The following is a 12,841-nucleotide window of genomic DNA, read 5'->3' on the forward strand; positions in this document are numbered from 1 at the left end:
AGAAAAGCACTCTCATCACCTCCAGAATATGTTAAGAATATTAAGACAATGGTTTATAATACGAAGCAAAATATATAGTTTGGTAACAGCTGTCAGGCCAAATAAATGTTTTTAATGTACTAAATGTACCAGATACTCATCATTTGTTGCAATCAACCTTTATGAAAAAGTCATCCAGTGAAAAAACTAAGAAAACAATAAAAGAGCTTTACTGAAGATATAAACTTAGACTGAAGATGATCTCATGTTGAATAGTAACAAAAATATAAAAATTGGTATTAAAAAAAATTAGTATCTTAAAAATCAGTATTACCTGATCAAGAATTCTTCCCATTCTGTCAAATAAAACTTTTAAAAAATGACCTTCAAAGAAAGTTGCTTCTAAATTGCACTTTTCCAATGCTTTTGGAGACCCAGGCCACTCCCACCTTAAGCAGATAGCACAGTAGTCCCGGAACTGGGGAAAAAAGAATTTAAAACTATTATTAAAGAACAGAAAAACAAGTTAAGATGAAATACAAATGATTTCTTTAAGTAGGCATATAAAAAACCATCTCGGGGGGGCAGTGGGTGGCATGATGGTTGAGTCGCTGGATTCCCACATGGCCGTGACATGTTCCCACATGGTTCAAGTCCTAGACCTGACAGCTTGCTTTCTCACTCTCCTTCCCTTTCTCTCTCTCTCTCTCTTTGGTCAAAACTGAAGAAAAATGATAATAGAAAAAAACCAAAAAACCAAAAAAACAAAAAACAAAACAAAACCATCTGGGGCTGTCCCTGTGGCTTAGTAATTAAAGAAGCTAGATCCCACATTGCCTGCTGCAGGGTTCAAATCCCAGCCTTGGTGGCTTGGACCCATGTGCACATGTACCCTAAATACCAACAAGATGGGGAAATAGAGAAGGGATTGCTTGAATGACCATACCCCATTGGTTGGTGTTTTCTCCTTCTCTCTCTCTGTTTCTCTGTCCCTCTGGAAATCACACACACCCTCTGACAGATTAATAAAACAAAACAAAATTTGAATGAAGGATGTCTTTCTGTGGGGTGCCATGGGATGTATATAGATATTAAATGGATGAGAAATGAAAACGAGGGAGAAATGGTTTAGATATCCTCTGACTAAGGACATAGGTAATATTATAATCACTAATAACCAGTATAAATATGATTTTTTTAAAAAAGAATTTTTTTAAAGATATTTTTACTATTAGGGTGTTTGCACTTGCTGGAGAGACAGAGACACAGAGAGAGAAAGCAAGAAATCACTCCATTGAGGGGATAGCCACACCACAATTCCTTCTCTTCCATGCTCCTCTCAGGATTTTGGGCATCCAAGCACAAGCACTGGCATGAGTTTCAAGCTACCAGGTCCAGGACTCGAACTGTGGTCAACCACATGGGAGTCCAGTGCCTGGACCACTATGCCACCTGCTGCCTCCCCCCCCCCAAAAAAAAAGACATTTTAACTTTACTAAACTACCTTCTTTAATACGTATGCTTATGCTCTTTTCTTTAAAGGAATATAACCCTTATATTATTTTTATCACAGACTTAGAGAGCATTTAAAAATCAAAGTAAGACCTAGTCAAGTTTTCACTTTTTTCTAAAAGGTTACATATACTAGATGAAGAGTGCATGTTATCTGAGAAAGCAAATTTGACACTCCTAGTGTACCTAACCTAGGCATGCTGCTATAACAGCAAAAACCAGTGCTATTGATACTTAAAGTTTTTTTATCATCTACAAGGAGATGAGTATAAAAAACATGAGTAATCACAAAAACTGTCTTAGAAATTTGACTAATTCAATTTTATTGTATCTTACCAAAGTATTGGTCTGTAATAGATTGGAAATAACTAGTCCTTCACTACAGACAATTATCACTGGAATAAAATCATATGGATTTTTATATGCATAGAATATCTCAGACACTAAAAATTAATTTAAAATGTCTTCCTCAATGTGCAATCTATGTAACTTTGAATAAAAGAAATTTAGGGCATTGTTTTTTTCCCAGAATCTTTCCCTTTTCAGCTTCTCTTTACTCAATAAAGCAAATTTACTTTGACCTCTTTAGTTTGAAAGGAAGTAAAATCTCCTAGGGAAACAGAACAGCATCAATAAAAGGACACAAATATTTAGACAGCGTAAAAGTCATAGTAAGAAATAAAGATGAAAAAGTAGGCTAGGCAGAGACCAGCAGATGGCGTAATGATTACACTGCTGGACTCCAACATAGTTGACAGGGTTCGAGCCCTGGACCCAGCAGCTTTAAAAAGCTCATGCTGGGCACATGTGCATGCGTGTCCAAGATTCCGAGAGGAGAATGGAGAAGAAGGGATTATGGTGTGACCATCCACCCAGAGGGTGATTTCTCACTTTCAGTCTCTTTGTCTTTCTTGTTTCTCAGATGAACACATGTGCCCTCACAAAAATCTCTCTAAAAAAAAAAAAAAGAAAAAGTAGACTGGGCCGGCCTTATAGCCAGGTAGTTAGGAAGCAGAATCCCATATAGCCGAACAGGGTTTAAATTCCAGGTCCAGTGACTTGAAAATCATGCTGGGTACATGTGCATGTGTGCCCAAAATTCAAATCATTAAAACAATCTTGAAAAAAAAATTGGAAAGACTCACACCTCTCAATTTTAAAACTTACTACAAAGCTGCAGTAATCAAGACATTGTGGTACTGAGATAAGGACACACAGAGATGAGTGGAACAGAACTGATAGTCCTGAAATAAACCTGATATTTATAGTCAATAAACAAGAAATAGTCTTTCAAACAAATAGTGCTAAGACAACTGGATATATACATGTGAAATAAAAATTAATCTGGACCTTAATTCACACCATATACAACAATTAACTCAAAATGGATCAAAGACCAAAACATATGAGCTGAAACTCTTAAAAAATTAGGTGAAATCTTTGTGACTATAGATTAGACAATGACACAAAAAACACAAAGGAGAAAAACAAATAAACTGTACTTTACCAAAAAAACCCCACTTTTGTACATCAAAAGACACTATCAAGAAAGTGAAAATGGCCCAGCCTAAGTGACATAGTAAGTAGCACACTGGACTGCAGACATGGAGGACTCATGACCAACTCTAGGTTTGGATCCCTGAAATACAGTGGGAATCACACACATGCCAAAGATCGTGATGACCTGGAGGACTAGAGTAAGGTTATCACAGCCTGAAGACAGCCTATCAAGGTTACTTTTCCCTCTTTCATGAGTATGTGTTCTCTAACACGACTGAGAGAAAACTTAAAAAAAAAATAGGAAAGTGAAAAGACAACCCCCAGAATGGGAGAAAATATTTTAAACCATAACCTGATAAGGTTCTAGTATCCACAATATGTGAAGAACTCTTATGACTCAATGATAAAAAGGCAACCAACTGAAAGATGGGCAAGAAGATATACAAATGCTCAAAAACACATGAAAAGGTACTCAACATCATTCATCGTCAGGGAAATGTAAATCGAAACCACAATGAGATACCACTTCACACTGACTAGGATGACTATAAAAAAAGATAACAAGTGTTGACTAGGATATGGAGAAATTGTAAGCCTTGTTTCCAATGGAGAAGAAAACACTCCCCCATGAAGAATGGTCACTCCACAACACTTTCTCCTTCATTTCTCCCTCCTTTTTGGATTTTGGCCATGCACGCACATGCTCCCAGTGTATCAAGTCACCAGGTCTGGACACAAACCGCATAGTTAGTCATGTGAGATCCAGCTGCCATAACCACCAGGTCGCAGAGCTGACCCCAGGTCTCTTGTTTAAATGGAACGGAGTAATTTCTTTGGAGTGACAGTGGCAGACAATATGACAAGGTATGTACGTGTACAGTTTTAGTAGATTTCATTTGAAAAATTATGACTTCACTTGCCTGCCTATGAGCATCTCGGAGGTAGGTGTCATATCCAGTGCCCTCAACATGATAGGATGATTTTGCTTCATCCGGTACCAGACAGAGAAAGCTTAAATGAAAAAGATCATAATCAATGACATAAATACTCTCACAATTCAACAATATCTTTATATATATATATGTATTAAAGAATCTAGTGATAACCTAAGGTTAGCCAAGTATTAATACAAATGGAAACATGAAAAATAATATTATATATTGAAACTTTACCTTAGATTAGTCCTACAATTCACTGATTTGCTTTCATTATTTTAAAGATTTTATTTTAAAAATACTGACTACAATTAAAGTAAAAATAAATTAAGAAAGATATTTTATGATTGTTGTACAAGGATGAATTGCTCTGGTATTTGTTAATCTCAGGAAACTGGCTTTTAGGTAAACAAACTTGAGATATTTATGTACCCTACTTTTGTGTCTTGAGCCACATACAATTTTTTCTAAAAATCACTTACTAGGATCACACAAATCAGTGACAGTACATCAAGGGAAGAAAGGGAGAAAACTACTACAGAAAGGGTAAAAATAAAGGGACCAGCAAGGTAGTATGGTGATTAAAGGCACTGGACTCCCACATGGTCAACTGTGGTTTGAGTCCCAGACCTGACAGCTTTTTTTCTCACTTTCTCTCTCTGTGTCTCTCTCTCTGGTTAAATTTAAATAAACAAATAAAGTTAAATTAAGAAAAAAAGTAAAAATACAAACTAACTAAAAAGGAATAGTTCTATGCTTAGTATATATGTTTAATAAGTACAATTAGTCAAATTGGCAATTCTTAATGTTTTTACAACTGGAAATTACTTTAAATGAAGTAATTTATATTTAAAAAATGGAGTACTTTGAGGGTTTATTTAACCACTGTTGTTTTTATTTTTATGTTAAGTAGAGCTTTTATCTTGGAATTAACTGTTGCCCCTAGCTGTCACTTACTACATAAACAAGACAAAAAAAAAAGGCTGACATCATTTTTAAAGAAGATTGATTTCATAATATAATTCTGTAACAACCTAAGAGCACAGCTATTATGTTAGGCAAACAAGAAAAAGAGATACAGGTCAAAGTTATGTCACCACTCACCTATTTACAATTTTATGGACTTCAGTCTTCCCATCATTTTTGGGGTGGTCTGGAGTAGCAGGAGGTGAAGAAGTAAGCCACTCTTGGTTTGACAAAGTATTATCTGGTGAAATGTCAGTAAATAATGGGTCTTCTTCCAGATCACTAAGTTAAATTGAATGATATATATAAAAATAACATTTTATTATGACATTTCTAAATCAGAAGATTCTCTGCTATGTTAGAAAATATTACATAAATTTGCTAATATAAAAGATCAAGAAATAATGTCTTTAGGTTTTAGACAAATTACACATTTACTAACAAACTCAAGACACTAATTTTGTTATTCAGTTTAATGGATACATAATATCACTTGTAATTTAAAAGGACGGTAGTATCAGAGCATCTAGTTTTACTTTTCAAATCTTTTAAACTGTTAGAGGTGTTCTTTACAGAACAGGGAAAGAAGAGGATAGAGAAAAGTTCTGACTATATCAGATGCTGAACTCACGGAGTTGGGTGGAAACTTACACTGCTCCTGCTATCAATCCATTCTCTACCACATCTTTATCTTCTGGGCACAAAGGTTTATATTCTGTATAATTTCTTTCTTCAAGATTTCTTAGGACCAAGTTGTAAAGAATGTGCTCATTGGGTTTTTGTAAAAGATGTTCAAACATTCTTAATGTCATTATGCTTATCTGAAACCAAAATTGATAAAAGCTAACTAAAAATATCTTTAAGTTGTTTTTGCCATCTTCTAAGTCAAGTTTTCAACGTTTAAAGTCATATAAAAGAAGAGGCTGTACTCAAAACACTGCAAAGATATTAAAATCAGTACTTAAAAGAATCTAAGTCCAATTCTACATCATTACATAGCTTACCTCATCAGAAATGTGATCACAATGTTCAATTAACCTATGTCTTAAAGGATGTGTGCTAATTTCTGCCAGAGTTTCTGGTTCCCTTTGTTCTCCAAGGATGAAAAACACTATTTCTTGAAGCAAAACATCAGAGGTTACTTGTCGAACAATGCGATGAAGCAGAGCAGTTGATGTCAGAATACCCATCTCAGAACTGAGCAAAACAAACAGATAATTAGTTGGCAAAAATAAAGCAAACATAGTGCTAATCTTTTTTTCTTTTCTTTAAAGAGGCTACTCACGTTTGCATTAACTGAGGTTCCATAACACCAATGAAAAATCTTTCATGAACAGCTTTGGCAAGAGCAACAGCAGCAGTCTAAAATATAGTATGAGCATTATTATTTTCTTAATGAAAAAAGAGATTGATTCATAACCTCAAGAAATGAGTTTGCATTCCCCTTCTGAAGTAATGTGGAAAAACAAAACTTGCCTATTGACCTTGCTGATAGTTAGAAACCTAGATTAGATGTTAGCTATTGGGTTGTTTACATTTTTTTTAATCATCATCTATACTTTAACTTTTCATTTTTTTTGCCTCTTAAATGTTTTGTTTGCAACCCTTTTTCTCTCTTTCCAAGAATAAGGGAAACAGGACAGAACATTATCCCAATAACCAATGGTTAATATCTCTTCAAAGAGGCATACCGAAGGGAAGTCATTATTACCTTTGAAGCACTATACCACAATACTTAATAAAATATAAAAACCAGAACTTAAACTTCAATTTATTCCAGAATTATAATACAAACACACACATACACTTTTTAAAATTTATTTTGCTAACTGTGCTAATATTAAGAAAATTAAGATACATCTGGGATATAAATGAGGGATTAAGATATATTAGTGGATATAAATTTCACTTACTAGGGTTTTACATTTTAAAGATATCAATAAACAACAACAAAACCCCCTCAAACCTTTTGTGCTTCTTTAATGAGTTGATCACAATAATCAAACCAGGAAAGAAATGAAATTAAGGCTCGTTTTCCTGGAAATGCTGAAGCATCTTCTTTATGACTGTATGAGTCCAAGCTGTAGGAAATGGAAGAAATGCCAAGTCCAAAGTTATCCACAAGAACAAACCCTATTCAGTATATACAGGAAAACGAAGGTTTGTGAACGAGCTCACTTAGTGTGATATATTCACACGGGCAATGGTGGGTGACAATCAGAAGAGGGTTTTATAAAAGAAGTCCAAGATAAGAAAAAAACTTTTAAATCAAAGCTATAAATAAATTTCACCCATTAAGTGGGAAGACAGAGACTAAAGCTAAATGGAGCTGTAGGAGAAAAACTACGTGGACAGCTCCTTATACTTCCACCATAAATTTGGCCAAACAGCAGCAATGACAGGTGGAGGTTCTCAGATACTGGGGTGGAAGAAATGGGAGGTAAGTGGAGGATCTGCAAAAAGAAACGGTAAATGGTTTGCTTCTCTTCCTGCCTTAAAATGCAATATTCTCCTCAAGGTAACAAGTGAGTCTGCCCTGTAGATGTTACTAGAATGTAGGTTAGAAAAAACAAGTAAGAAAAACAAAAAAGCAAAACACAGAGAGAAAAATAGTAAGAGGTTATCATGTCAAAATATCAGACTGCTTATGGTGGTGGAGTTATGGGTCATTTTATTTATTTTGTAATAACTTATGAGTGTACTGTGCAGTGTCTTATTTTCCTGAGAGAATTAAATAATAAGGGAACCCTAACAGGTAGGTAGAAAGGATGGAAAAATGAGTTAGGAGGAAAGATTCTATAGAAGCAGGCCACGAGACACATGAAACTGCTCTAGAGGCTGCGGAAATTATTTATTTAAAAAAGGAGATCCTTCTTTTTAGAGATTTTTGTTTTCGATAAAAATAATCAGGTAGTCTGGCTCTGCAGCCTAGTGGTTGAAGGATCTAAATTCCACATGGCTGACTGCAGTCCAAACTCTGACCTGGTGGCTTAAAAAACACACCAGACACATGTGCATGCATGCCCAAGATCCTGACAGGAAGAAGAAATGGGGGAGAAGAGGTTGTGGTATTACACTGGGGGGATGCTTACTCTCTCTCTGGCATATGCTCCCTGGCAATGAAAAACAAATGAATAAAACTAAAAAAATGTATTTAAAAAATCAGGAAAAGTCACTGATCTTAATATGAGCCTTTAAAATTGGATCAGTATAGGGCTGGCCCTGTAGCACAGTGGTTAAGCCAGAACCCACGTGACTGAGCATGGTTCAAATTTGGGTTTCAGCAGCTTGAAAAACATGCCAGTCCCATGTGTGTACGTAACCTAAATCCCGATGTGAAGGAGGAATGGAAGAAAAAGGATTGCAGTGTGACCATGTCCCATGGGTGGATGCTTTCCATCTCTCTCTCTCTGGCAAGTATATGTGCCCTCTAGCAATAACTTCTTTTAAAAGTTCTTCAAAAAGTGGACAGAATAAAAGTAGGTGGACCTGGTTCCTTGGCACAGAGGTGACACACCGTGTGTGTGTGCCAGTCTTCCAGATCCAAAGGGCTGGAGGACTGGGAGGAAGGGAACTGCTGCATAGCCAGACCCATGGAGAGGTGCTTATTTCTCTCTCTCACTTAATTCCCAGATATACACACACATGTGCTCTATCAGGAATAAATTTAGGGGGAAAAATGAGCTTAACTATATAACAGTCGTATGACTCTCACACCAATTCATTACCACTGAATGATAAAATATTTAATACAAGCCTCAAGAACATTTTCCCATGTAGTGATGACTAGCCGTGTTACGTTTTTCAAAACTAAAGATGTCTATCATTGCAAACAAATTTTAAAATGCAGGTGTAAGAATTCATCTTTATGGGAAGACATAAATAATGGTGCTTACCCCCAGTTAACTGCTTCCACTGTTTCAATATCTAACGGATCCACTGTTTGAGGTAGGGCCTTGTACAGGGAGGCAAGTCTGTCTGTCAGCAGTTCGCACAAGCAAGTGCTCTGAGTAAGGCACTTGGCAGCCGCAGGCTCGGGCAAACTTACTAACAACATCAAGCCCTCGCAGGCTTTCACAGCTATTCGGCCATCCTGAGGGGAAAAAAACACAACCTTTCAACTTCTGAGTTAGATACACATCAAACTGTTCAGAAAAATTCAACATGAAAAGATTTAACGTGTTGCGCTAAAAGAAGAATAGGTTGTTTTTCTGTATTAAATGAGTATTACTGTGATCGTATTAGGGGGAAAAAAAAATAAAGACAATGACTCACAGGGCTTCGAGTAAGATTTAACAAAGAATTCACTAAATTGTAATCCTGGTTTGGACGAACTACTGAGGCCTCAGGCAGTGAAGTGACATTGAGGTTATCCAAGCTTGTGGACAGATCATCTATCTGATGAGAAGGTTCATCTTCTAACTCTGTTTGCTCCACTCCAGTAGCACCAGAGAGTTCTTCTGGCTGACGGGACTGTCCCGTATCTGACAAGGAATCTTGACCTTTTAAAGTATCTTCTGAAATTACATTTGGTACTCCTCTGGAAGCCAATGACTTCAACTTATTCTGAAAAGGAATAAATATCAAGAACCAAAAACAACTAATATTAGTAGAAAAAAAGTTTGAAGAAGTTTCAGTTGTGGTTAATTTTTTTTTTTCATCACTAGACTGCTATAAATGCATAGTCTCGATCTTAATTCTATGATTCATCGGGGAAAAACACAAACTTACAAATAAAAATAATATAAAGTTCAAAAGCTACCAGCATTAGATCTAAGGTTTCCACAGAAGCCTCATAGTCTCTAAACTATATAAGAACTTTTTCTAAGTTTTTTCCTCATACTTCTGCCTATAAGAAAATACTAATGACATTTTTATTGGTACCTTTAAGGATAAGAAAATAAGACTTACTCGAAGTGTCAAATGTAACATAAACATAACCAAACACAAACAGAAAAAGAGATCATCACGTGTCCACCTTCAGGAGGCAGGAGCTCATGGCCCTGAGTTAGTCATAAAGGCTATTGAAGAGATTAATGAAGACCATCCAGTAGAAATTTACGAGTATTTATCAACATTTGAGAATTCCACTGATGCTGTGGATAAGAGGCTGAAGACCATGATCATGATGTCTGTTTCTAGAAAAGAGTTGATGCAGAAGTTGGACACACTTGAGCAAGCGAAAGTGGATTTAGTTTCTACATATGCAATAAATTCAATGTTTTGGTTTATTTAGCAACTCAAGGAATTAATCCTACGGAGTATCCAGTAAAGCAGGAAATGCAAAGAATCATGAAGAGTAAAGGAGATAACAGACAAAAAAACAGGCTGGCAAGCTGGATAGAGGTACAGCTTCAAGATCTGTAAAAAAATGTCCTTTGGGAACCAAAACCTAAAAATGCATTGAAAGTTGGCAGTAAAGAAAAAATGTTTATTTGTAGAAGTAAGAAAGTATTTGAAGGACCAGCAGATGGCGTAATGGTTATGTCGCTGGACTCCCACGTAATCGACCACGGTTCAAGTCTTGGACCTGGCAGCTTAAAACTCATGCTGGGCACGTGTGTGTGTGTGTGTATATGCCCAAAATCCTGAGAGGAGAATGGAGGAGAAGGGATTGTGGTGTGGTCATCCACTCTGAGGAGTAAGTTTTCACCTTCTGTCTCTCTCTGTCTCTTCAGAGACCACACATGCCGTATAGCAAAAATCTCTCTCTCTAAAAAAACAAAAGAATATATTCCACTGTATTATGTATAACTTTTTTAAAAATTTTAATTTGAATGGAGAGGGACAGAGTGAGAGAAAGAGAGAGAGTGAGAGAGAGAGAAGGAAGGTGGGAAAGCGAGCTGCCAGGTTTGGGACTTGAACCATGGTCAACCATGTGGGAGTCCACCACCCTTAACCACCATGCCACCTGCCATGTATAACTTTTAATTAATTAATTAATACTTTTAGCACATTTAAAAAAAGATTCTCTTTTTCTTTTTCTTCCTTTTTTTTAATCTGTCAGAGAGGGGAATGGTCATGCCACAATTCCCTCTCCTCCAACCCTCCAGGAATTCTGGGCACACTCGCACATGTTCCTGGTGTGGTGACATGTTTCTCGAGCCACAGGGTCCAGAACTAAAGCCCTGTGGTTAGCCATGTGGGATCAAGCTGCCCCAACCACCAGCCATGGAACTGATCCCAAAGAGAATCTTAATTGAAGTAAATTATTAGTTTCAAGGCAAAAGTGTCTTGCATTCCATTTGCACATAAGCACAGAATGAAATTACACACTCAAGTTAAAATTAATCATAAACAAGCTCTTCTACAGTACTTTGCTCACCATAGATGCATATTCGAGGCTAAGTAAATTCAAGTTTCTACTTCTAAAGCTACATTAGTCATTGTAAATCACTTTAATTGCTGTTAAAAGTATATTTTAGACCAATCTTGGAAAACTAAGCTCATGGCACATGTATCAAAAGAAAACAATTCCATGAAACTTAGTAAATACTCCAAATGATAGTTAATGTTTTTCTGATCACTAGACTACTGTAAATGCATAGTTTTAATCTTAGTTCTTAACTGTCAAAATCAATTTTATATCATACTCTATAAAAGGAAAATATTTTCTTCCATCTAAACCACTATTGATATTGTTGAAAGAGGTGTCTCAAATAAGAACGACAGGAAGAATAATCTTAGCATAACACCCATTCCTTAAAGTAGTGTTCTTTGAACTGGGATTCAAGATTGTTGGCATCTTGTCTTCTGTGGAGAGTGATAAAAGTGAAATTCCTGAGTCCCATCCAGACCTACTAAATGACACTATCTTCAGGTGAAGCCAAGGGTTCTGTTATTTTATTTATATATTTATTTATTTATTTAGGAGAGATTTTTGTTATATGGTGTGTGTGCGTGCTGGAGAGACAGAGAGAGATAGAGAGACAGAAAGCATGAAATCGCCCCCAGGAGGGATGCTCATGCGACAATCCCTTCTCCATTATTCTCCTCTCACGATTTGGGGCACACACAAGAGCACCCAATGTGAGTTTCAAGCTGCTGGGTCCAGGTCTTGAACCACAGTCAATCCCATGGGAGTCCAGCACCTTAACCACTATGGCACCTGTTGGCCCCAAGGACTCTGCATTTTAGAAGAGCTCTCTTGGTAATAAGGAACTCCTGCCTTAACTCTTGTACTTTGCTTCCTGTTAAAATGGTTATCTTTCTACTTTAGGGATCTCATCAGTAACTACCACAGTGTATGTACTTTATTCCTGAATCTTAAACCCAGACTTCCCTCTGGAATCATAGATTTGTCATACCAATATCTGCTAATTATCTCCATCAAGATATCATGACTACTCAGAACTACTACTACTACTATAGAACCAAAACTACCATCTTCCCCTCTAAGTTAGCTCCTTTCGGGTCTCTTCTTTGCACTAGGTGCAGCCTTATTAGTTTAGAAATTCAAGCATTCAAGACATCCTTTCTCTGCCTTCCTGCACCTGAGCAATTATAAGACCACAGGGAGCCTTTCCCTGGTTTCCTCAATATTCCTACTTCATTTCAACTCATTGCTTTCAAATTCCAGTCTTTGCTACTTTTTGCCTGGATTACTCCATCAACTTTCAAGTCAGTTTCCCTGCTTTCCTCTCTCCTCTGAAAGGATTCCACTGCAAAAATTGCTGCTGTCAATTTAAACTTAAGGCGCAAGTATCACCATGTAACAGAGACCTATTCAAAAATCATTAATGACTCCCTGTCAAAAAATAAGCACAAGCTCCTCATCTTGACATCTTAGTCTATTTGTTCAGACCCTTCTTACCACATTTTCCGAATATACTGTCTCCTGAATACATCATAAACTTTTATATCTTCCTTCCTATGCTCCCTCATTCTTTTCTTTTCTTTTCTTTTTTTTTTTTTTTTTTTGGCTATAGTGAACATGACCCCCCCCAAAA

General features: G+C 36.5%; 1 protein-coding gene and 1 pseudogene across 3 annotated transcripts in view; one reads left to right on the forward strand and one right to left on the reverse strand.

Annotated features, from left to right (window-relative positions):
• The window catches only part of FHIP2A (FHF complex subunit HOOK interacting protein 2A), a 32,485-nt gene that overhangs the window by 12,581 nt on the left and 7,063 nt on the right, over positions 1-12,841 (reverse strand). For all 3 annotated transcript variants that reach the window (XR_003547298.1, XM_027766976.1, XM_014582787.2), the window contains exons 5-13: positions 9,168-9,458; positions 8,789-8,985; positions 6,859-6,973; positions 6,178-6,254; positions 5,897-6,089; positions 5,544-5,713; positions 5,031-5,174; positions 3,912-4,002; positions 314-457 (exon numbers count right to left, since the gene is read on the reverse strand). Coding sequence is in view for 2 of the 3 variants with exons in the window: in XM_027766976.1 (XP_027622777.1) it covers positions 314-457; positions 3,912-4,002; positions 5,031-5,174; positions 5,544-5,713; positions 5,897-6,089; positions 6,178-6,254; positions 6,859-6,973; positions 8,789-8,985; positions 9,168-9,458 (1,422 nt within the window). In the remaining variant the exon portion in view is untranslated. The remainder of the gene's footprint in view (positions 1-313; positions 458-3,911; positions 4,003-5,030; positions 5,175-5,543; positions 5,714-5,896; positions 6,090-6,177; positions 6,255-6,858; positions 6,974-8,788; positions 8,986-9,167; positions 9,459-12,841) is intronic.
• On the forward strand, positions 9,570-11,716 carry LOC102495977 (nuclear nucleic acid-binding protein C1D pseudogene; annotated as a pseudogene).

The sequence above is a fragment of the Tupaia chinensis genome, unplaced genomic scaffold (genome assembly GCF_000334495.1).
Source record: "Tupaia chinensis unplaced genomic scaffold, TupChi_1.0 Scaffold143797_1, whole genome shotgun sequence".
NCBI classification, from domain to species: Eukaryota; Metazoa; Chordata; class Mammalia; order Scandentia; family Tupaiidae; genus Tupaia; species Tupaia belangeri.